The sequence below is a fragment of the Schistocerca nitens genome, chromosome 4, assembly GCF_023898315.1.
Source record: "Schistocerca nitens isolate TAMUIC-IGC-003100 chromosome 4, iqSchNite1.1, whole genome shotgun sequence".
NCBI classification, from domain to species: domain Eukaryota; kingdom Metazoa; phylum Arthropoda; class Insecta; order Orthoptera; family Acrididae; genus Schistocerca; species Schistocerca nitens.
The window spans coordinates 535,396,842-535,419,959 of NC_064617.1; the positions used below are offsets into that span (position 1 = coordinate 535,396,842).

General features: G+C 39.2%; 1 protein-coding gene across 1 annotated transcript in view; it reads right to left on the minus strand.

Annotated features, from left to right (window-relative positions):
- Positions 1 to 23,118, minus strand: part of LOC126251312 (nucleoporin Nup188) — a 255,349-nt gene that overhangs the window by 103,364 nt on the left and 128,867 nt on the right. The window contains exons 13-16 of the mRNA XM_049951637.1: positions 21,869 to 22,027; positions 21,006 to 21,290; positions 18,613 to 18,764; positions 18,365 to 18,509 (exon numbers count right to left, since the gene is read on the minus strand). Coding sequence (XP_049807594.1) covers positions 18,365 to 18,509; positions 18,613 to 18,764; positions 21,006 to 21,290; positions 21,869 to 22,027 — 741 coding nt within the window. The remainder of the gene's footprint in view (positions 1 to 18,364; positions 18,510 to 18,612; positions 18,765 to 21,005; positions 21,291 to 21,868; positions 22,028 to 23,118) is intronic.

Genomic DNA, 23,118 nt, shown 5'->3' on the forward strand with positions numbered 1-23,118 from the left:
AATGAACTGAGTGAAAAAGAATGAAGCTTCACATTTTTCTTACAGGGTATGGCAAGGGGCTCATATGGACAATGTTTCTTTGCAAGCAATTCACGACATGTTTCATGACGGAGTCATTAGCAACAGTCTCTGGTCGACTTGAAGTCCCGATTTAATCACGTGCGGTTTCTATTTGTTGGGAGCACTGCAGGGTAAAGTGTACACAACAAATCTGCACTACCCATGTTCATAAACGCAGTGGCCCTGCAATTATCCAGCAGTTCTTCTTATTCTCTGAAACCTTTGGTACACAACGTTTAATAGTAGAGTGATTGATCTTGACTCTGTTTATGTTTTTGATTTAGATCGTTTCTTGGACTGTTTTGTTCAAGCTTACAATGACTCTTGCTATGCTATGGACCTTGCTTCTGGCAAACCGTTTGCTTCATGAACTCTGCCATCATCGACTACAGGAACTGCCTGTTTATTCTACTAGTCTCCGCATCACTGCCAATGTGACTGACAACAAAATGTCTTCTACTTATGCAGAAGGTAGAAAAGCTCCTGTTGCACATTGTAACCTGGTCACCTGAATAGTTTACCATTACACTATTATTCTTCTATGACAAGTGTTATTTGATGCATTCCGTGATTCTATTACATAGATACAGCATGAGGCAAATTTTCACAATTTAAGAGAATGACCCTTTAAGAAATACTGAAAATATTGGATGAATTACCCAGTGAAGATGAAGCCCCAGACAATGGGGAACCTAAAGAAGAGAAGTCAGTGTTAGAGAGGAAAATCAACATGGCCTCAGATAAAAGAGTGTTGCCAATGATTGTGAGATACAAGCAGATAAATTTTTTTTACATTTTTTATTGTACATATAACTTACATAAAAAACTGATGTTTTGGGAACAAATTGCAAAGAAAAACATTTTAAAAGTACTGCCTGTTCTGAGGCAAGCTGTTTAGGAAGTCAATGATCAAAACTCAGCATTTCATAAAATAACACAATGATATGATGGATGACACTGTCATACATTTTGACACCCACTTTCACAAATGGTGTAATCCCAATATTCTCATGACAAGGATCCAAAGAAACATTAAGATGTGAAATAGTGTTTTGTTTAGCTGCTGTAGCTCATAACTACAAAGAAAGGAAGCCACAGAAATGTGACAGAAGCATGGCAATGAAATGACAGAGGTTATAAATCTAAGAGCTTCTACGAGTTAGAAGCATTTCCCGGTTTTTATGCCAATGTCTATGCTTTGACTACAAGGAATCTAGAGCAAAGAGAAGAAAACCTATCAAATTAACTGATGTATGTCCATTATTTGATAAATTTATAATCTATTTTGAAGAGATGTATAATCCTAGTGTTGTTTTAACTGAAAAAATTAGAGCCTTTCCAATGAACATGCAGTTTTGTGCAGTATATAGAAAATGAGCATGTGTAGTAAGAAATCAACAATTTTTCGTTATGTGATGCCAAAACCTAGGCTTTCCTGGTGTCAAGCAAATTACCTGACACTGTAGAAGTCAAGCACAATAACAGGCCTTATCTGGTGTGAAACACACCAGGTGACACTACAGAAGTCTGATCTGTGATGATGAAGGTTCCAGTAGAAACCTCACTGATGCACCAGTTACCATCTAGAAATGAATCCATTCAAGAAGAATCTCAAATGCTTAGGTATTCAGTAAAACAATAAAAGGCAAATTCCTGGGGAATTTCAGACTAAGAACAGTTGACATTATTTTGATTACAAAAAAGACTCCAATGTCTTTTTTTTAAGGAGAAATAAATAGGTGATTGCTCACAAACCAGCCATAACAAATTACAGTGTATTGATTTGACAGTGCTAATAAGTTATATAACACATACATTGTTATTCATCATACAAAATAGTGGCCAATGGCTGTCATCTATGCACTACTTTATTTTTACAAAATAAATTATTCCAAGACAACCTAGGAGGCCTCGGATTTAAGAAAAGACTAGAATAAATCACTCAAATACATTATCAAGGCACCTATGTACTGTATACAGTATGCTGAAATATGTCTGCCTAAGAAAAACCTCTTCTGATAGAAAGATTTTTTCAACCTAGGAGGCCTCAGATTTCAGAAAAGACTAGAGTAAATCACTCAAATACATTATCAAGGCAAGTGCATACTGTATGCATTATGTTGAAATATGTCTGCCTAAAAAGTCTCTTCCGACAGGAAGATTTTTCCAATAGATACAAATCCCAAGTAGCAAAATGACTGCTGGCTCACACACACTCCAGAGAAGACCCTCTGTTGCCACAACAAAAATTTCCACTAGTCTTCACTACGTCTTTTACACACATGTAAAAAGAAGTGTCACAGGAAATAAAACAAAAATTTATTTGAAAGTTCTTTTGAGTGTTGTATAGTCATATCTGAAAACATGGAAATAGTGGTGTCTGGAACTCCTTATAGTTTTCTGGAAGACACTGCACTGACCCACATAAGCTATTTGCACAAAACTGTAAGACAGATAATTCTGATATGTTTTGGTCTAAGGAATTTTGGCATACTATGCCCTGGATCACTATATATGGAGCATAGTTGGAAGAGTCGCCAAGAAATTTCATCATTCCATTATGACTGAATCAACATATGCCACTATGGAATCAAATACATTACATAGTGCATGTGCACACATTAGATTGAGCCTCAAGGCTGTTATTCAGGCTATTGGGGGATACAATGAATTACTGTAGTCCATACACACCCCCATGTACCTTGCACAAAGACTTGTTTGTAATATTTAATATTTCACGGACAAATTTTGTTTAAACAAACTGTTAAATTTGTCCAGATTTTGGCTATGCACCCTTTTATTTATGTTCCATCCTCAATTTTCCATGATGTAAACACAGTGAACACCAACTGTACCAAAAACATTTTGAGGTTTTTCTAAGATATTTTTTGAGTATTTGGGTATGACTGACCTGTGGTCTCTGATGGCTTGTTACCGAGTAACAAAGTGATTTTGATTTAATCAGCTCGTTATCTCAGTTACCTTTATGTCTCTGAAAATACCTCCAAAACAGCAAAAAAGCCTCTAATATACAATAACCAAAATGCACAACACAAAACACAGAGTAATGCAACAACCCTCAGACAGATGCAAAAGTACTGTGACCATCATTGCAGGAGCAGCTCTGCATAGCATCATTGTGCAGGTCTTCCACTGCATTCAGTGAATCCCTACACAGGTACATGTCGGCCAACTCTTCATTGGTTAACCTAACAATAATGCTGCATATCACTGTTAACAACTGACATTGCTGGGGGAAAAAAACCCTTGCAATACTTAATGCAACCTTGAGGGAGAAGAATAAAGAGGGCATTATTGTTGTCAAGATCAAGTATTATCAGTGAAGGGAATGAGTTTGTTTGCAAACAAAACATACAGCACTTTTAATTGAGATTTGCACTGTTATGCAGATATTTTCAGTGCTATACAGAAATGAAAATAAATTAGGGTAAATAAAAAACAAAAAGGAATTACTCTGTATAATCCATCAGGAGACCCTTATCCCAACATACTGAGCAGATATCACTAAAGAATTTTTGTCACTGGAATCTGGTGCAACCTTTGCACTTTGCTAACTGATATGATTGGGCAAGATTATTGTATACAAATTGTAATCACGATTTACATATCAGTATATCTTAAATACAAATTTATACTAGCAAAACAAGATAGTTCAAAAATATGTTCTATAATCCTTCTCATGCAAAGTTTCTTGTGAAGATAGAAGAGAAAGGTTGTAATTCATATTTGAATTTTGAGGATAAGAAGAACTCAGCCAGTACACTGCAAAATTCAGATTATGGAGAGCTTAAGACATTATGTGCAACGACACTTTGTTAACAGACAATGACTCCAAAATCACAGAAGGAATTTGTTGTCTTGCAATATGAAACAGAGCCCAAAAATGTAAAAAAGCATTATATCTTCAAAAAGTTCTAGATGAAATATAAATAACAGAAGGGGTATATTAACTAATGATCACATAGTTTAGGCATTCAGCAGTCAATAGGCCAATAGGCACATAAACAAAACTGATTGTTGAGCCGCAGAGTTGAGAGAATGTAGCACCGTGTGTGTGTGTGTGTGTGTGTGTGTGTGTGTGTGTGTGTGTGTGTGTGTGTGTGTGTTTTGGGGATTGGAAATTTGGAAAGGCATCACCACTATTTTAATAAGAAAGCCTTCATTTAGAAACTACCAATAAACACATGACATAAGAATCGGTTCAGCAATGCAGAGACAATAATGTACTTGTTGCCATGTGGCGTGACCTATTAGGTGCTATGTGTGTACACGCAATGAGCACAACTCATCTAAATACATAAACCTGAAGCCACAATACGGTGCATGGTAGAGAGTATCTTGTACCACTACTAGTCACTTCCTTTCCTATTCCACTTGCAAACAGGTTGAGAGGAAAACAGCAGCCTATATGCCTTCATATGATACTTAATTCCTCTTCATTGCCCTTATGTGAAATGTATGTTGGTGGCAGTAAAATTGTTCTGGAGTCCATTTCAAATGCTAGTTATCTAAATATCCTCAATAGAAAAGATCATCATCTTCCCTCAAGGAATTCGCATTTGAGTTCATGAAGCACTTCTGTAATACTCGCATGTTGATCAAACTTACCGGTGTCATATCCAGCAGCCTGCCTCTGATTTGCTTCGATGTCTTCCTTTAATCCAACCTGGTTCGGGTCCCAAAAAGTAGAGCAGAACTCAAGAAAGTGTCACACTAGTGTTCTGAATGCAGTCCCCTTGGTAGACAAGCTACACTTTCCTAAATTTCTTCCAATAAACCAAAGTCCACCATTCACCTTGCCCACTATAGCCCTTACATCCAATTTCAAATTGCTTTACAACATTACTCCTAGAGATTCAATCGACATGACTGTGTAAAGCAGCACACTGCCAATGTGGTATTTGAACATTAAGAGGTTGTTTTTCCTACTCATCTGCATTAACTTATGTTTGTCTATATTTAGTGCAAGCTGCCATTCATCACACCAACTAGAAATTTTGTGTAAGTGATCTTGTATCCTCTTACAGTGATTCAATGATGACACTTTCCCATACACGCAGCACCATCAGCAAATATTGGCGGATTGCTGCTCACTCTGTACGTTGGATCATTTATCACACTTCCTTGGGGCACTACTGACAATACCCTTGTCTCTGATGAATGCTCGCCATTGAGGACAACATACTGGGTTCTATACTTAAGAAGTCTTTGAGCCAATAACAAATCTGGGAACCTATTCTGCATGCGTATAACTTCATTAACAGTCTGCAGCTGGGCACCTGTCAAACTGTTTCTGGAAATCTAGGAACATGGAATCCGCCTGTTGCCCTTTATCCATGGTTTGAAGGATATCGTATGAGAAAAGGGCAAGCTGAGTTTCGTGTAAGTGATGCTTTCTAAAACCATGCTGATTTGTGGACAGAAGGTTTTCCATCTCAAGGAAATTTATTATATTTGAATAGATAACATATTTAAGAATTCTGCAGTAAATGAATGTTAAGGATATTGGTCCTCACCTACACCTTTTTCCAGTTTCTTGGCACTTTGCACTGGCTGAGATGTACGCTAATTTCTTTCTATCTCACACATCAATTGTATTGCAGAATGATACCATCCCTAGTTTAGAAGCATTTTACGAAGGGTGGTAGCAATGAAGTATAATGCTCCATTTGCTTTAAAGGACTAAAAATGGGAGGAAATGCAAGAAATTTGTGACCTCATTTAATGAGAAAACATTCACAATGTTACTTGGAAGACAAGGTAAATTTGACTAATATACCAATAATTTTACTGATATGTTATAAGTTTGGGATAAAAATTGAATCCTAAAAATTGATAGCATTCAAAAGCGACAACATACGGGAGTTGTCAACTTGTGACAATTCACTCCCGCTGTCACTCTGACCATCTCCTTCACCTTTTCAATCTTTTCTAGCGACAATGAGACCGATTTCCACTGCAGCCTCAACCCCATATCAATCACAATAGCCTACTCCTTCACATTCATTACACTTTTTCAGTCTTCAATCAGAGTCTATGTTTATTACTGGAAGTAACAGTAATAAAATCCTGAATTAGTTATTTCAGAAACTGGTTGTTTTATCAGTTTTAACAGCTGGGTTAAACTGGAGACAAAAACAGTGTAACCAAAAACAGTTTGTTTCAGTGAAAACCACCATCTCTAGTGTATTCTTTTCTGTGTTATTTAAGTCTGAAGGAGATTCTCTGAATGCGCAGCTATATTTTCAGTCTTGTTTATGTACCCCACAAGTTACAGGAATATCAATAATATTTTGTCAGGTGAGTACTTCATCATTTTCAAGGCACAAATGCAATAAAGGACCACCGTGGAAGGAAATTTAAACCCTTGGTAGGTTGGGCTATGTCGACCAAGAACAATAATACAGCAGATGCAAAAGGACCACACACACACACATCATGAATAAATAGCACCTCCACACAACCAAAGATAACCAATGTCAGATGTTAAAGTAAATTTAGAAATAGTGCAGGACAATTTTAGGACTTCCATGAACCTTGCTAAGATGGGGAAGGTTGCATGTCTCAACGATACAGATAGTACTATACTAGGAGCAACCACAATGGAGAGGTATCTGCGGAGGGACCAGACAAATAGTACTTCCTGAAGAGGAGAAACAGTGTGAATGATTGACTGGTCTGGACTAGTAACATTAGTCAACATGACCTTGCTGTGAATGGCTGGAAGCAAGGGTAAACTACAGCAGTTATTTATCCTGAGGACATTCAACTCTAGTGTATGGTTACATGATGATGACATCCTCTTGGGTAAAATATTCCGCTATTCAGATCTTTGGAAGTGAGGTAGGAGACACTCAGGACTATTCAACAATGTAAAATGGTGGAATATGTTTGAAATCCTATGAAAAGTAGGTGTAAGCTACAGGGAATGACAAGTAATATACTATATGTACAAGACCAAAAAGGTACAATAACACTTGAAGGCCAAGAAGGAAGTGCTCAGAGCATCGAACACAGGAATTAATTTGTGGATGAAATTTCTGAGAATGTAAGTCTGGAGCAAAGCATAGTGTGTCAGTAAACCATGGACTGTGGGAAAACCAGACCAGAAGAGAACCGAAGCATTTGAGGTGTGGTGCTAAAGAAGAACACTGAAAATTAGGTGGACTGATAAGGTATGGAATGAGGAGGTTCTCCACAGGATTGGTGAAGAAAGAAATGCATGGAAAATGCTGACAAGAAGCTGGGACAGGATGATAGGACGTGTATTAAGACATCGGGGAATAACCTCCAGGTTACTAGAGGGAGTCATAGAGGGTAAAAACTTTAGCAGAGTTTGGAATACATCCAAAAAATAATTGAGGACACTGTGTGAAATAGCTACTCAGATGAAGAGGTTGGCACAGAAGAGAAATTCATGGCAGGCCACATCCAACGTGTTAGAAGACTGATGACTCAAAAACACGGAGGCATAAAGATGGTCAGTTTTCCCTCATTCCATTTCCGAGTGGAATGGGAAGAGAGATGACTGGTAGAGGTACCAGGCACCTGAGTGGAATGGGAAAGGAAATGACTGGCAGTGATACGAGGTACCCTCCGTCATGCATCATGTAGTGACTTGCAGAGTTTGTATGTAGATGCAGATGTAGAGGTACAGATTGTCAGCAGGAAAAATAAAACTGGCATTCTACGAGTTGGAGTGAGAGACAGATAGACTGGAAATTAGTAAAGTGTGGTGGCAGGAAGAAAGGTCAGTAGAGCAGTAATGCAAGAGTAAGTCTACTACTCAACAGGGAAATTGGAATGCAGGTAAGTTAATATGAAGAGCATAGTGACTGTATTATCATAACCAAGACAGGCATGAAGCCAAGTGCCATAGCAATACTACAGGTTTATATGCCAGCTGGCTTCGCAGATGATGAAGAGACTGAGAGAACATATGATGAGACAAAAGAAATTTTAGATAGTTATGAGAGATACAAACGTAATTACGACGGGTGACTGGTATTTGATAGCAGGAAAAGGAAGAGAAGGAAAAGTAGTCAGAGAACATGGAGTGGGAGGTGGGGGGGGGCAGGAGGGGGGGGGGGAGGAATGAAAGAGAAAGTCACTTGGCTGACTTTTGCACAACACAGAGTAACTTATTTAATATTGCTAACATTAGGTTTAAGAACCATTTGGAAAAACGGGTGCTGGCAGTAAGGATCCAGATGGCACAGGTTGTGAAGCAGTCTTTAAAGTGAGCCAATGCGTTGGTCTGCATTTTCAGCAAGTGGGTGGTCCAGGGGTCCTTTGGCCACAGTTTGGCAGCAGCCATTCCTGCAGACAGACAGCTTGTTAGCTGTCATGCCCACGTAGAAGGCAGCACAGAGGCTGCAGCTTAGTCTGCAGATCACATGGATGCTTTCAAAGCTACCTCTGCCTTTGATAAGATAGGATGTGCCTGTGACACGACTGGAGTAGGTGACAGTTGGAGGATGTATGGGACAGGTCTTGCATCTAGGTCTATTTCAGGTATGAGTCACAAGGCAAGGGGTTGGGAACAAGGGTGGAGTAGGGATGGACAAGGATATTGTGTATGTTAGTTGGGTGGATGAATACAACTGTTGTGTGGGGGGGGGGGGGGGTGGTGGAGAGGATAGTGGGTAGGAAATTCCTCATTTGAGGACATGATGAGAGATAGCTGGAACTCTGCCAGGGAATGTTATTCAGTTGCTCCAGTTATGGGTGGTAGTGAGTCATCAGATGAGTGCTCCTCTGTGGGTGGACAGTGCACATGTGAGAGATAGTAAATGACTGGACAGATAAGGCATGGAAGACCTGTTTCTGGACAAGGCTGGGAGAGCAATTTCAGTCTTGAAGGCATCAGTGAGACCTCGTGCATATTTAGAGGGGAACGCACACGCAACAGCCAGCAGGACGCTAGGTTTTATGGAAGGGACTTTGTGTTATGGACTGTGTGGAAGCTATATATGTGGATGCATTGTTGGTGGTTGGTCGGTCTGATTCGGATGGAGGTGCTGACATAGTCAACCTTGAGGTAGAGGTGCACATCAAGGAACATGGCTTGTTGGGTTCAGGTGGAACAGGTGAAGTGAATAGGTGCTGAGGCTCCGCAGGAATGTGAATAGGTTGTTGTCCTCACCCTCAGTCCATATCATAAAGATGGAATTTGAACCAGGTGAGGGGTTTGGGATTGTGGGTGGTTAGGAAGGATTCTTCTAGATGGCTCATAAACAGATTGGCACAAGATAGTTCATATGTGTGGGCTTGCAACATAATCTGTGGCCTCAGTTACAGTAGCCTTTATTAAAGAGTAACACATCCAAAGTTTGTAATCTGCCATATATTTTCCCTCTCCTCCTCTATGATGAGATGACTCTTTGGGTTATACTTCTTCAGCTGATTGAAAAAAATAAAAGTTTATGTTTTCCATATTTCCCCAATACAACCATATCCAGATATTCAGATTTCCTGAGACACTTTGGATTCCCTGTTCTTCAAATTTTTCCATGAAGACTTTGGTCACAACAAGACTTACTTGTCGATTACATTATTATAAGGAAAACTGTCTTACAAATATATACTTTACATGGGACAAAGGGTTGTTGTTGTTGCTGGTGATAGTACTCCAGGAAAATCACCCTATTAGAGGGTCGAGCCCTATGATGAAGAGTAGATCTAGCAATTAGTCACCAGTAAAGAAAGTTGGCCAGACTTACTCTTCAGCCTAGATTGAATAGGCACTGGAATATTAATTCCATGCATTTATAGATTGGTGAATGGTGGTATTACCATAATAATGGTGGAGAAATGAAGAGAAAGAAAGTCTGCTGCTTGAAAGAGGAAAATGCATAAATGAGCTATATTGGAACATATGTTGTAGACAGTAAATAACTAGATCCTATATGATGATACTGGTTCTGGTAGCTATGAGCATATACAACGACACATTAAACAAAGAGATGACAGAGGCTGCTAAACACACCAATACCTTTAATAGGAAAAGAGGAACATGCAAAACTTAATGATGTCTGGTTTACTGTATGGAAAGGTGCACCTGTTTGCCATTTTGAAAAGATTGCAGCAGTGAAAACAACATCCGATAACAGCCAAATTGCATTCAGAATTTAAAAGTGATGTGCTCCCCTGTTTGCAAGTACCTGCCAGTGAAAATATGCTTAGTTAGCAGGGAGCCATAATGTACACTGTGAGCCCCCTAAAAATTTCCTCCACCGATATAGAGAAGAAAAAGTGGTTTTCTCAATAGAATTTATTGGCCCATAGGATAATTGCCCAGAAATTTATTACGTTCAGCAGTTTCAGCCATGAAATATTTTATTTTACACTAAGCATTTTTTCCCTGCGGCTACTGACTGTTGTCTTCATATACTGACAGCGAAGTTATTTATTAAAATTCCTTTCACTGCACATTTAAGCAAACCATTTGATGAACAAAGTTGCTATAGATGACTATGAGCTGCACTTGTATATGAGACACTAACCTCTCATTACACTGGAGAAGGTTGTGTGTTCAAATCAGGTTGGGGTCACTAATTACTGCAGGACTAGACGAATTAACTTTATTGCAAAATAAAAACTAAACAATAACTCATACAACTCTGTTTAATATCACATTCAACAATAGAATAAAACATATATAAAACAAAGAGAAAATATGAGTCAGCATCTGCACTAAAGATAATCATTAAAAATAGTAATCACTTCCATGTAGCGTTACACTGCACACAGCAATGTGATGACTGCCGCCTTTTCATTGCCAAAGGCTGTATGATAGCAAGAAGTGGTCATGTCACATTAGTGTTGGATTTAGGTGTACGGCACAAATTTTAACAACAGTTTGTCGTAGCCGATGTTATGCATCCCATACTCGGAGTGGACTTTTCATCATTTTATGGACTCTTGCCTGACCTCCATCAACAACACGTTCTTGACAGTACTACCACCCTAGCAAGCCAAAGGCGACTGTATTGTGTGGGAGATACAGCAGTGCAGGTGATTACTCGTGATTCTCCATTCACAGAACTCCTCAGACAGTTCATAGAGGTCACATTTCCACATTAGCACCTGTGCAGCACTCAATGACGCACTGTATTTTGACTACACCAGGACTACTACTTCATGCTCAACTGCGCCTTTTGGCACCCAAGAAATTGAAGACAATTAAGCAGGAATTCTTGTCCATGCTTGCACAAGGAATCTACCATCTATCAAGCAGTAGTTGGGCATCTCCACTACATGTGGTCCCAAAGAAGAATGAAGGATGGTGTCCGTGTGGCGACAATAGACAGCTCAATGCCAGAACCATTCCAGATCAATATCCAGTAAGGCATATAGAAGATTTTTATGTTCAGTGTCCATTGTAAGCACATCTTTTCTACATTTGACCTGGTTCATGCATTCTACCTGAGACCTGTAGTACCAATGATGATGCTAAGACTGCCGTCTGCACAGTGTTCAGACTATCTGAATTTTCCTGAATACTTTTTGCACTCTGTAACACTGCCCGCACATTTCAACCATTTACGGATGAAGTCACACATGACTTAGACTTCTGTTATGTGTATATTGACGATGTCCTGGTCATGTCAAACTCAGAAGAGGAACACCAGTCATTTACGACAGATCTTCACTTGTCTACATGCGTGTGGCCTGCTCATCAACCTGTCACTGTGTGTCTTTGGAGCAGCTGAAGTCCAGTTCCTATGCTACACTATCAATGTGCAAAGTATACGGTCACTGCAAAAGGAAGTAGAAGCTGTACTCGACTTTCCATAGCCTATGACAGTTAAAGAATTATAACAATTTTTTGGCATAACCAGATTTACTACTGGCTTGTTTGCAATCCTGCCCTCCTAGAAGCACCACTTTATAAATTATTCCATGGTTCACCAAACTGAAGGGAAAACTTCAGTGGAACAGTGAGGCTGAGTAAGTATTTACCAAACTGAAGATTGCCACTGCAGTAGTTGCACTGTTAGCGCACCCAGTTCCGCAAGAGGCCCTCACTCTGATGGTCGACACGTCTGCCACTGCGATCAGTGCAGCACTGCAATGGTAAATAGATGAGCACTGGCAGCCCTTTATCTTTTCCAGTAAAAAGTTATCACCATCTCAACAGAAATGGTTCATCTATGATCATGAACTGTATCCTGCCTACGTTGCTATAGAAATTTCGTCACATGTTGGAGGGGCAGCAGTTCACTCTCATCCCAGATCACAAGCCACTAACATAAGCTTTGTCAGTATCCTGAGAAAGTGTCTTGACTATATCAGACAGTTCACCACCCATAATGATCAGCACAACAATCAGGTAGTGAGCTATGAGATTTGTTGGCACAACCATCAGGTCTACAACTGCCATATCAAGTTGCCACTGTCAACTGTGCTGCTGTATTGTGACGTTGCCACTAACAAACTGTGACTGTTTGTGACTACAGACTTTTACCAACAGGAAATTGCCTCTTTACATAAAATGTCGAATCCTAGGGTCTGGCCACACATGGACAAAGATTGCAAGCAATACGTGTGACAATGTGTGGCTTTTCAATGGAATGAAGTTAGCCAGTACATTAAGTCACCCCTTGGCATGTTTCTTCCTCCGATGCATAGATCTGAACATGTCCACCTAGACCTCGTAGGATCCCTTCTACCACTGGAAGAATACACCTACTGTCTCACAGCCACCAATCATTTTACATGCTGACCTGAGGTGTTCCCAATCGTTGACATTACCACCAAAACCGTCACGACTGTATTCTACTGGGGATGGATCACACATTGTGATGTGCCTTTATGAATTACAACAGACCAGGAAAGACAGAGTCATAACCGCTCAAAGCACTCGCCGTGCTACTGGGTATGAAGCAGATCAGAACTACAGCTTACCAATCAGTAGCGAATGTCGAGTCAGCAGTGATCAGAGATGTTACCTATCATCCTCCTGGGCCTCCATGCATTGGTGATGAAAGACCTGAAAGCCACTACTGAAGAACTTGTTTATAGCCTACTGATACAACTGCCCTGTGAGTTCTTTGCCAACATGCCAGATGACTGCACTGACACATCGGATTTTGTACAAAAGCTGTATACACAAATCCAGTAACTACACACTGTTGCTCCAAAGGATCACCAGACCCCTCACCCTTTTGTTTTGATGAGCTACAGGAGTGCCATCATATCTTTCTATGTCATGACGCAGTATGCAAGTCATTGTAGCCACCATATGATGGACTTTACTGTGTCATCAGTGGGGAGGACAACATTGAAAGCCAGTGTCACGGGTATGCCAACCACCATCACCGTTGACAGGATGAAGCTAGGTTTCTGCACACCCTATACTGCAGCCACTCCACCAGCCATAACAGATCAACCGCAACGGATGTCAGAGGCTACCCCTCTAATGCACCATCAGCAGCCTGTGCACGATCTATTATTACCTGGTCCAGATGACACGTCTGATTTAACAGGGGACATAAAGCCACTGAGGCTAATTAATAATTATTTTTGAGAGAGAGTAATGCGTTCAAGAATATAACTTTATTTTTGCATGTCGTTGAACACAGGACTGATACCAAGAACGAAACCAAAGAATAACCACATCGTAAATAACATTCTTTACAGAATAAACGCTGAAGTCCACTGTGTGATTTCGTTGTGCCACCAAGCGGTCCCCCCCCCCCCCCCTCCCCGTTTTTGTAGAGCGGAGCTCCAGGCACATAAGGATACTTGTATTTTATAATTCTGCCCACCCTAGAGTGGGTCTTCCGGTGTGGTTTCCTGCTTCTGGCTTGGCATGTTGCTCTCTGCGGGCAACACCTCTTTGTTATATTGTATAGTCGGCGGTTGTTCATTGGTGTCTTGATTTTCTTCGTCAGCTGGCGGCCACATGTGCGCCGGTTTAACTCTCTCAATGGAAACTGTTTGTTGCTTCCCGTCATGATATATCTGCAGACTATGTTCATCTCTCGCGAGTACTTTATACGGCCCAGTATATGGCGGCTGAAGAGGTGTTTGTACAGTGTCTGTCCTCAGCCACACACAAGGGCAATCGCTAAGCTGCTTGTGAACGAATGGCGTGTTGGTGCCATGTCAAGAACTAGGTGTCGGTCGTAACTGTGCCATGTGGTTGCAGACTTGTTGTAAGACATAAGGCATATCACCCACTGTCACTTCCGTTGGTTCAACGAAAAATTCTGCCGGCAGCCTGAGGTTCTCTCCGTAAACCAGTTCAGCCATGGATGCACCTAGGTCTGATTTGCAGGCAGTTTGGAGACCTAGCAGCACCACTGGCAATGCTGAAGTCCAGCTGTCCTTTAACGTGGATCCAAATTGTCGTCCTTGATCGGTTGTCACGTATAGTGGACATCCAAAACGAGATATCCAGGAAGCCAAAAATACTCAAGCTACTATCTCTGCTGAAATGTCTGATGGTGGAGAAGCTTCTGCCCATCTTGTATACCGGTCCACCAATGTCAACAAATACTTGTAGCCTTCCGAAGGTGGTAGAGGGCCAACAATGTCCAAATGAATGTGGGAGAACCTCTTTGTTACCAGGGGAAAATCTCCAACTGCTTTATGTACATGCCTGTCCAATTTTGTTCCTTTGGCACAGGCAGTATGTTGTTACCCAGGCACGGCAATCCTTCCTTATACTCGGCCAGACAAAACTTTCCGTGAGTAGTTTGATAGTTGCTCTGCTACCCGGATGACTGAGTCCGTGTATGCTGTCGAAAACCTCTTTCCGTAGTTGCCTTAGGATGAAAGGCCTGGGTTTGTTCGTAGCTATGTCGCACCATATCTTCACATTCGCTCCCGCCGGCTGGCTTAATTTTAACTGAAGTCCGGTTGTTACGTCCTGTAAGTACTGTTGGAGTTGTGCGTCATTAGCTTGTGCTGCACATAATTTATCGTAGTCTGTGGTTTGTGAAATAACTGAGACCCGCGACAGGAAATCGGCGACTATGTTTTTGACTCCCTTGATATGCTTGATATCTGTAGTAAATTGACTGATGTATTCTAAGTGGTGAAATTGACGTGGAGAACAGTTATCCTGCAACTTACTGAATGCGAAAGTTATTGGTTTATGGCCGGTGTATACAGTAAACGCTCTTGCCTCTACATATGGGCGAAAGTACTGTATAGCTTCATATATCGCTAATAGTTCTCTGCCATATGCAATCCATTTTCTTTGTGGGTCTGCAAGTTTTCATAAAAAAAATTCCCAAAGGCTACCATTTGTCATTTACCTTCTCATGCAGTGCGGCTTCCAACGCATCTTGTCTGGCAACGACTACTATTGACAGAAGTGCTTTTGGTACTGCTTTTTGTAAGTCGGCCTTTATGTGTTGAAATGCTCTCTTGATGAGCATGTTCCATTGCAATGGTTGTTTGTCAATTGCATTTTTACCTGTGAGAGTGTCTGTCAAGGGTGCTTGGACTAGTGCAGCTCGCGGCAAATGCTGTCCATAAAAATTTACCGTGCCGAAACATTTTCTGAGTTGATGGTAAGTCTTGGGGCGGTTCATGTTGTCGATTACTGCTACCTTGTCCTCTCGCAGGCGTATGGCCTCTGCCAAAACTCCATATCCTAGAAACGTCACTTGCCATTTTCACAGTTCACATTTTGCTTTGTTGACTATTATTCCATACTGGTTTAATGGGCGAACACTGCGGACAGTTGCTTCTCGTGTGCTTCTGCCGTCATTGATGAGATTAATATGTCATCAAGATACGTGAAGCATCTTTTCAACCTGCACAACACTTCATCAATAAATTGTTGCCATGTTTGAGCTGCGTTCTTTAACCCAAAAGGCATTCGGACATATTCAAATAAACTGAAAGTTGTTGTAACTGCTGTTTTCGGTATGTCTTCTTCTGCGACCAGTATTTGGTGATAAGCTTTTTTCCAATCAGTAATGCTAAAGATTGTTGCCCCAGATAACTGATGTGTGAAATTGTGAATATTAGGCACTGGGTAACGATCTGGTACAGTATGTGCATTTAATTTCCTGTAATCGCCACATGGTCTCCACGACCCATCTTTTTTTTCTTTACCAAATGTATGGGTGATGCCCACGGGCTGTCTGATCTATGTATGACACCTCATGCCAGCAATGCCTTGAATTCTGCTTTTGCTGCCACGAACCGATAGGGTGCTAACGTGTGCAGTCGTTGATGCATTGGCTGACTGGGCATGGTGTACATGCGGTGTACAAGTTTGTGAGTTACTGTGGATTTTTCTGTGACCGTGTTATCATCTACAGCATGTGACACCGTGTCACAGTTATGCGGTAAGTCACGTTCTGTGATGCCATCTACCATATCTTGATTTTGTTTAATCTGTGCATTAACAAGATCTATGGTAACGTGCATGTCACAAACAAAGTCTGCACCCAATATCGCCTCTGACACCTCTGTCAGAATGAAGGTTCACTGACTGCTTTGTGAGAAACCTAAAGCGACTTCGATTTTATGTGTGCCATGAGCAAAAATGGGTGACTTATTTGCTGCGGTTAATTGCATCAATGGAGTGCTATCCGTTCCTTGATAGCCAGTAAAGGGGAGCACACTCACATCGGACCCCGAGTCTATCAGGTAGCAACAGTTTGACTTGACATCTCTGACATAAAGCCATTTGGAGGTGTTAAGAGAATTATTGATGTTACTCACCCATCCGTAATTTGCGTCTATCTCACCTTGCTGTTGCAGGCGCTCTTCTGTGCTACCGCGGACCACTGCACCTACTGCTGGCTGCCGCTCATATTTGGGTACGCACATGGCTGCGGACACTTTGTTGCCCTATCCGCGAAGCGTTGATGGTACCAACATACCTGTCCTTGTTGAATTTCACCGGTGGCCTTGCTGATTTCAATCTATAACAATTGTGAGACCTGTTGCTGCAATAATGTTATCAGTCCTGTTAGTTCTTGTATTTGTTTGTTGACGTCCGTATGGTGAGTCTTCTGCATTGCTGCTATCACTTGTGATACTTCTTGCCATGTAATCCATCTGTGGATTGCCTATGGTTGCATGGACTTTGTCTACTATCTCCAAGAGGTTCTGCATGTTCTCTTTTTCATGAGTTACTAGTGCAGCTTTTACCTTGCTTGATAATTGATCTAGCCAGATGTGTTTGAGAGTCGCACCTGACAATTCTTCTGCGTTGACGACTCCGCGTAAATGCTTCCAAAATTCTGATGGTGTCCTGTCACCTATAGCTTCTTCTTTATGCACCTGCCGTATGCGTTGATTTAATGGTTTATGCATTCTGATGAGTAATACATTTTTCAAAACCGCGTACGGTTGTTTTGCTGGAGGTCGGGGTATTACATCTTCTCCTGTGGTTGCTGCTCTAGCATTCACTGTTATTGCGAAATTCGTCTGCTCATCATGGATCTTGCTTTAGGCAAGCGTGAGCTCAATCATTGCAAACCATAGCTGCAGTTTGTCAGGCAGCACCTGCGGTGTTCGAATTTTTACGTGCTGCATGTTTTCTGTCGAGCTGCTGGTTTGTACGGCCACACACGTGTTTGACGTTGGAGTAATAGGTGTCTCCAATGCTAACTTCAGTGCTTCGAGTTGTTCATGTATCTGTTCTTGAAGGTTCATGAGCTGTATCTCTTCATTCCTCCATGAACTTTCTGAAGTCGCTGAATTCTCTTGTTTGTATATCATAGTTTTCTTTATGTTCAGTGTTTGAGGTCACCATTAAAGCCACCGAGGCTAATCAATAATTATTTTTGATAGAGAGTATTGCATTCAAGAATATAACTTTATTTTTGCATGTTGTTGAACACAGGAACAATACCAAAACCAAGATATATAAAAAGAGAGGGCACAGTGCTAGAACAAAACCAAAGAATAAACACATCGTAAATAACATTCTTCACAGAATAAACGCCAAAGTCCACTGTGCGATTTCGTTGTGTCACCAGGCGGTTAATACATACACATATGTTTTATTCTGTTGTTGAATGTGCTATTAAACAGAGTCCTCTTAATTACACTTGAGTTTTTATATTGTAATAAAATTAATTCCTCTATCCTCACAACACTGGATTACATAAAGGAAATTAATTTCGAAAATTAATTCATCTAGCCCCACAACACCGGAAATTAATTTCGAAAATTAATTCATCTAGCCCCACAACACCGGAAACTAATTTGGTTGTGCTGTACCATTCATTAAACTATTAAAATAACTGTTAAATGACAAAAGTTAACTTAAAATCGATTTGTTTAAATAAGTAAAATTTCTCACCAATGACCAATTTTCTAAGTAGGAAGCATCCTCCTTAAAAAATGATTTCAGTGATTTTGTAACCTCACTGCAGTTTTGTCCTTTGAAGCGATATAACTCAACGGTTAAAACATTAAAAATCTTTGGATATGCTTTGGAGTATTCTCTGAAACAGTCAAAAAAGCAAATTTTAAAACTAAAATTGGAAAAGGCTGGAACTTCTTTTATAAACACGAAATACAAATTATTTTGAAATTAAACAAACATACCCTGGATCACAAAACAAAGGACAACAAAAATTGGCCCAAAAGTTTTCTTTCGATCTAAGATGATCTATAACAGAGACCATCTCTCCCAGCCAAATGGTACAAATCAAATCAACAACAACATTATAAAGACCTGAATTGATTAGCAATGGCTCCTGAAACAAAACATAAAAGATAAGTAAGATCATTTATATGATAAAATAATCTTAAAATGATACATTACTTTTTATATAATAAATATTTTTATGTAAAACAATGTTAACCACAGAAAATAAAATTAATAGTGAAATCTTGTAGTACAACGTTACTTTGAAAAAGAATAAACTAAAAAAAATTTTTTTTTCTTTCTACAGGAACACAGCCAGTTTTTGTTGTGATACCTTTGTATTTAACATATTACACTGTCAAATGTTTATGTCAATTGTCAAATTCCTTACCTTTCACTAGATATCCAGTTACAAAGATTAAAGTGTCAGCTGCAACAACTACTGACCACTGTGAAACTGAACACTGCAGGGCTTAACTTACCAAGATAATATTAATAAATATGGCTGTGGAGGAAGAGAATAGCAAAGTGATCTACATTACTAAACAGTTAAAACAGTCACCCGATCCCCACTGCAGGTTGCAGGTTCTCTAATGGTTTCCAGTGGCAACAAAAATTTGATTTTCAATACTTAATGTAATTGCTGAACAAATTTAAAAGTTAACTGCTGACATGAGAGGTTTAATCTTACATTAAAAGTTTAACACAATACATCAAGTGTTAAAGCTAGAAACTATGTATGTGTCTTGAGGCAGTGTAGTTTAGGGTGCACAAATTACGGTACCCAGACCAGATTCATCCAGTATTTGTGAAAAACAGCGCGTAGTGACTTCGAAGCCACTTTACACATAATTTCGAACTATTTCACAACTTTTTCTCACCGACACCTCTCACAAAATAAAGAAAGGAAATAAGCTTATCGCTTACAACATTTTTGTTGTTCATGCAGTAAAAGCTTAAGAATCAGGCAAGACGTTTTAACTTGATACTCCTTTACTACCAATTCTCTTTGTAACACATTCTGTAGATAGTATCAAGATATACTACTGAATGTATCTGCAAAATTACATAATTGTACGACAAACATTTCAGGACATATGATGAAGTAAACATTGAGATGCGTGAAAAACTAGCTTTCCTTACAATGAAGTGCTAATTACACACACTATACTCATCCACTTACTGAGAACACTTAATGACTTCAAACAGACTTTAATAATAATTTCAAACCTAACTTTTTCTTGCTTACAGCCTCACAAAATAATAAAAGGGAAACAGTGTATTGCCTACTAACAGTTTGTTGTTCATCAACTAAAACTTCAGCATCAAGCATGACAATTTAATTTATAATTCTTTGCAACTAATTCTATTTACTACCTATTTTGCAGGCAGTATTGAGTATCAAATATTTAACTCTTTAACTCTTTATTAAAGTAGTCAGATGTCTGAAGCCTATCAAATATTTAACTCTTTATTAAAGTATTCAGATGTTTGAAGCCACTTTATATTTGGGAGTTCGATTCTTCACAGGCTCAAACTTGGCGGGAGTCGTGTTTGCACAATCAGTATTCCTGTGACATTCATAAGAATATGTAGGTCACTATCCCTGACACGTGTGACATGAGATCTTAAGTTTACTCTGATGAACAATGGGTATTCCACTAAGAATGTCGAAAATGTCACCTTCGATGTGCTACGACAGCAAACTTTGGTAATGGCCTTTTAGCCGTAAGTCCCAAACATGCAAGCAGGATCAGCATACCTCAAACAAGCATGGCGTACATAAAGTAGTGATGAAGTACACAACAAGAGCTTGAGATCAACAAGGAGCAAGAATAAACCACTACCAGTGCTTCGAGTATACAGCACATCATGGACCACTGGTAAAGTTTATATTGGGATGACTCAAAGATCTGTTAACTCTAGAAGCACAGTATGAGTTTCACACCTGATGGTCCAAGCTTAATTTACATCTAACTAAATGTTTTGGATCATTACCATCTTCTGGCTGAACAACAAAATTAATCAACATCTAATGGAAATTATTAGTTATGGGTTTCCTAATAGATTATACCTAATTGTACTACAACAGCAGATGAATGGCTTGTGACTTGCCTGCTAAAATCAAACATTTTTGTACAGTACTGTTTGTCCTATCTGAAAGAAAATGATATACTATTATCTAAAGTGTTAGTACATGAACAGAGGGGACACAATTTCATATCTTCTGTAGTGGGAGGGGAAGAAAAAGGAAGAAAGAGAAATAAATAATAAATTTTACAAACTTCATAACTTCAACAAATTACCTAAGAACACTTCAAGAGAAATTTAAATAGAAAGAGTACCATACCTCTTTCAGTCTGGAAAGAACTGAACAAACAAAAACTAAAATTCCTCCAGATGGTTTGGTATCATTCTTAGCTTTTTTGCCAAATGTTGTGATATCTGGGGATGCATAGACATGGAAAAGAGACTCAGTTATTCCAGGCTGAGTATCACAACAAGCTATCACCAACTCTAAAAGTGCTTCTTTAAGTGAATCACTAACAATGTGTGATTCCAAATGTCTCACAAACATCTCTCTCACAATATCACCCTCCTTTGCCATACAAGGGAAAAGATTTCTTGGAGATTCCTGAAAGTAAAGAGGACAATTTTTCTATTATGTAAATTCCACATAAGATTTTGTACCTTTTGTCTAACAAAAAATGAACATGAAGCCGGGCAAGAATATAACTTCAGCAATATCTTACATCCTGAAGAAAAATGATAATTCAAACAGGGTATCTTACAGCACAAACAATGTGATTAAGCAGTTGACAATTTGGCTGTAAATTTATTAATCTTCCGCATAATATTTCAACAATAACTCAGTTCTTACAAATATATTAGAGAGCAAGGATAATTAGTCTTCTTTGTCTAAACTAGACAGAGAGTAACCCAAAAATAGTTCATGTAATAGACTACTGCATTCATAACTTCAACGCTACTTGAAACGGGCATCATAACTGCAAAATCACACAAGCAGACTAAGCCATCTTTGGTTCACCTGACAGATGTAAATGATAATATCATTTCCCAGCACAAACTAAAAATGTGATAGGAACATTGCTACAGGATGTTTCTGGTATTACATTTCTCAACAAGCTTGATTAATTCTAATGAACTTTACACATCACAAAAACATGAACACGAAAACTAAGTGTTACGTACCATGGCAAATCTCTTCAAAAGTTTTCCAGCTAATATTGGTATACTTGGGTTGAAACAGTGGTAGATGTATCCTGTTAAGTTCTGAATTACTTTCAAACTGGTCTCCTTTAAGGGGCTATTATAGATCTCCATTTCCAACTGTGATGTAAGTGGTTCATCCTAAAAATATATAAATAAATGAATGAATAAATAAACAAATCAGACAGTGATGAAAAGACAATATTATATATTTTTAATACAATGAAAATAAATTTTCTTTGATATCTTCTTGAAATTCTATTTTAATTGCATTCAGTATTATGTGAGGTATGTAGTTGTGTCAAATGAGTGTTACAGTTTATTGTATTTTGTCTGTCTGCTGAATATGGTCAGGTGAAGATGTTGCCAAACAACCAGCTACACTTTCACCTGGAGAGTTTTAGGAAAACTACAAGAAATCCTGTGTAGGGAAGGCCAAACAAGGATTTCAATATAGCTCTTCTTGTGTGGTAACCTAGAGGTTTATTACTTTGTTTATAGGTCTAAATCTACTACATAAGTGTGCTTTGACTCATGTGACACACTTTGAAGCCCTAAGATTTTATTCCTTGGCATGTGCTTTCATTCTCTGTTAAACCAACCTATATTGGCAGGAATAAAGGTAACAACTCAGCACATATTTTAGGCATTGAGCAGTTGATACACACATAAACAAAATTCTGAAGTTAACTCTGAAAGAGGACATTGTTAAATATGGTGCATGGAGATAAGAGCTCAAACTACGCTACAGATCAGTCTATCACCACAGCCTTTATTTCACATTCAGAGTTGTTGGCTTCACTGATTTGCAACCAAATTATCACCTTCAAACCTAACTTAGATCTCAGGTTACCCTACAGATCAGTTTGTCACTACAACCAAGATACGTGGTATTGGTTTTACATAAATGTGACATTATGAGCAAATAGGTACAGCAGCTCTTAATTGTAGCCAAAAAAATAAAAAACTGTGGATTGTTTTAATTTTTTTGATATATCTTTCCAATTCACAAACACAATGTAAAGCTTAGACATCAACATCTGCAACGGAAACATAAATATATTTTTACTCTCTTCACTGCTTTGTTTACATCTGCAATAGAATGAATCACACTGACATCGCCACTATCATTTCACGCATTGCCATCATTTTCATGTATGTGACAGTCAATCATGTCTTCAACAGATATGCTGTCAACAGTAATAACATTGTTATCAACGTGTATGAAATCA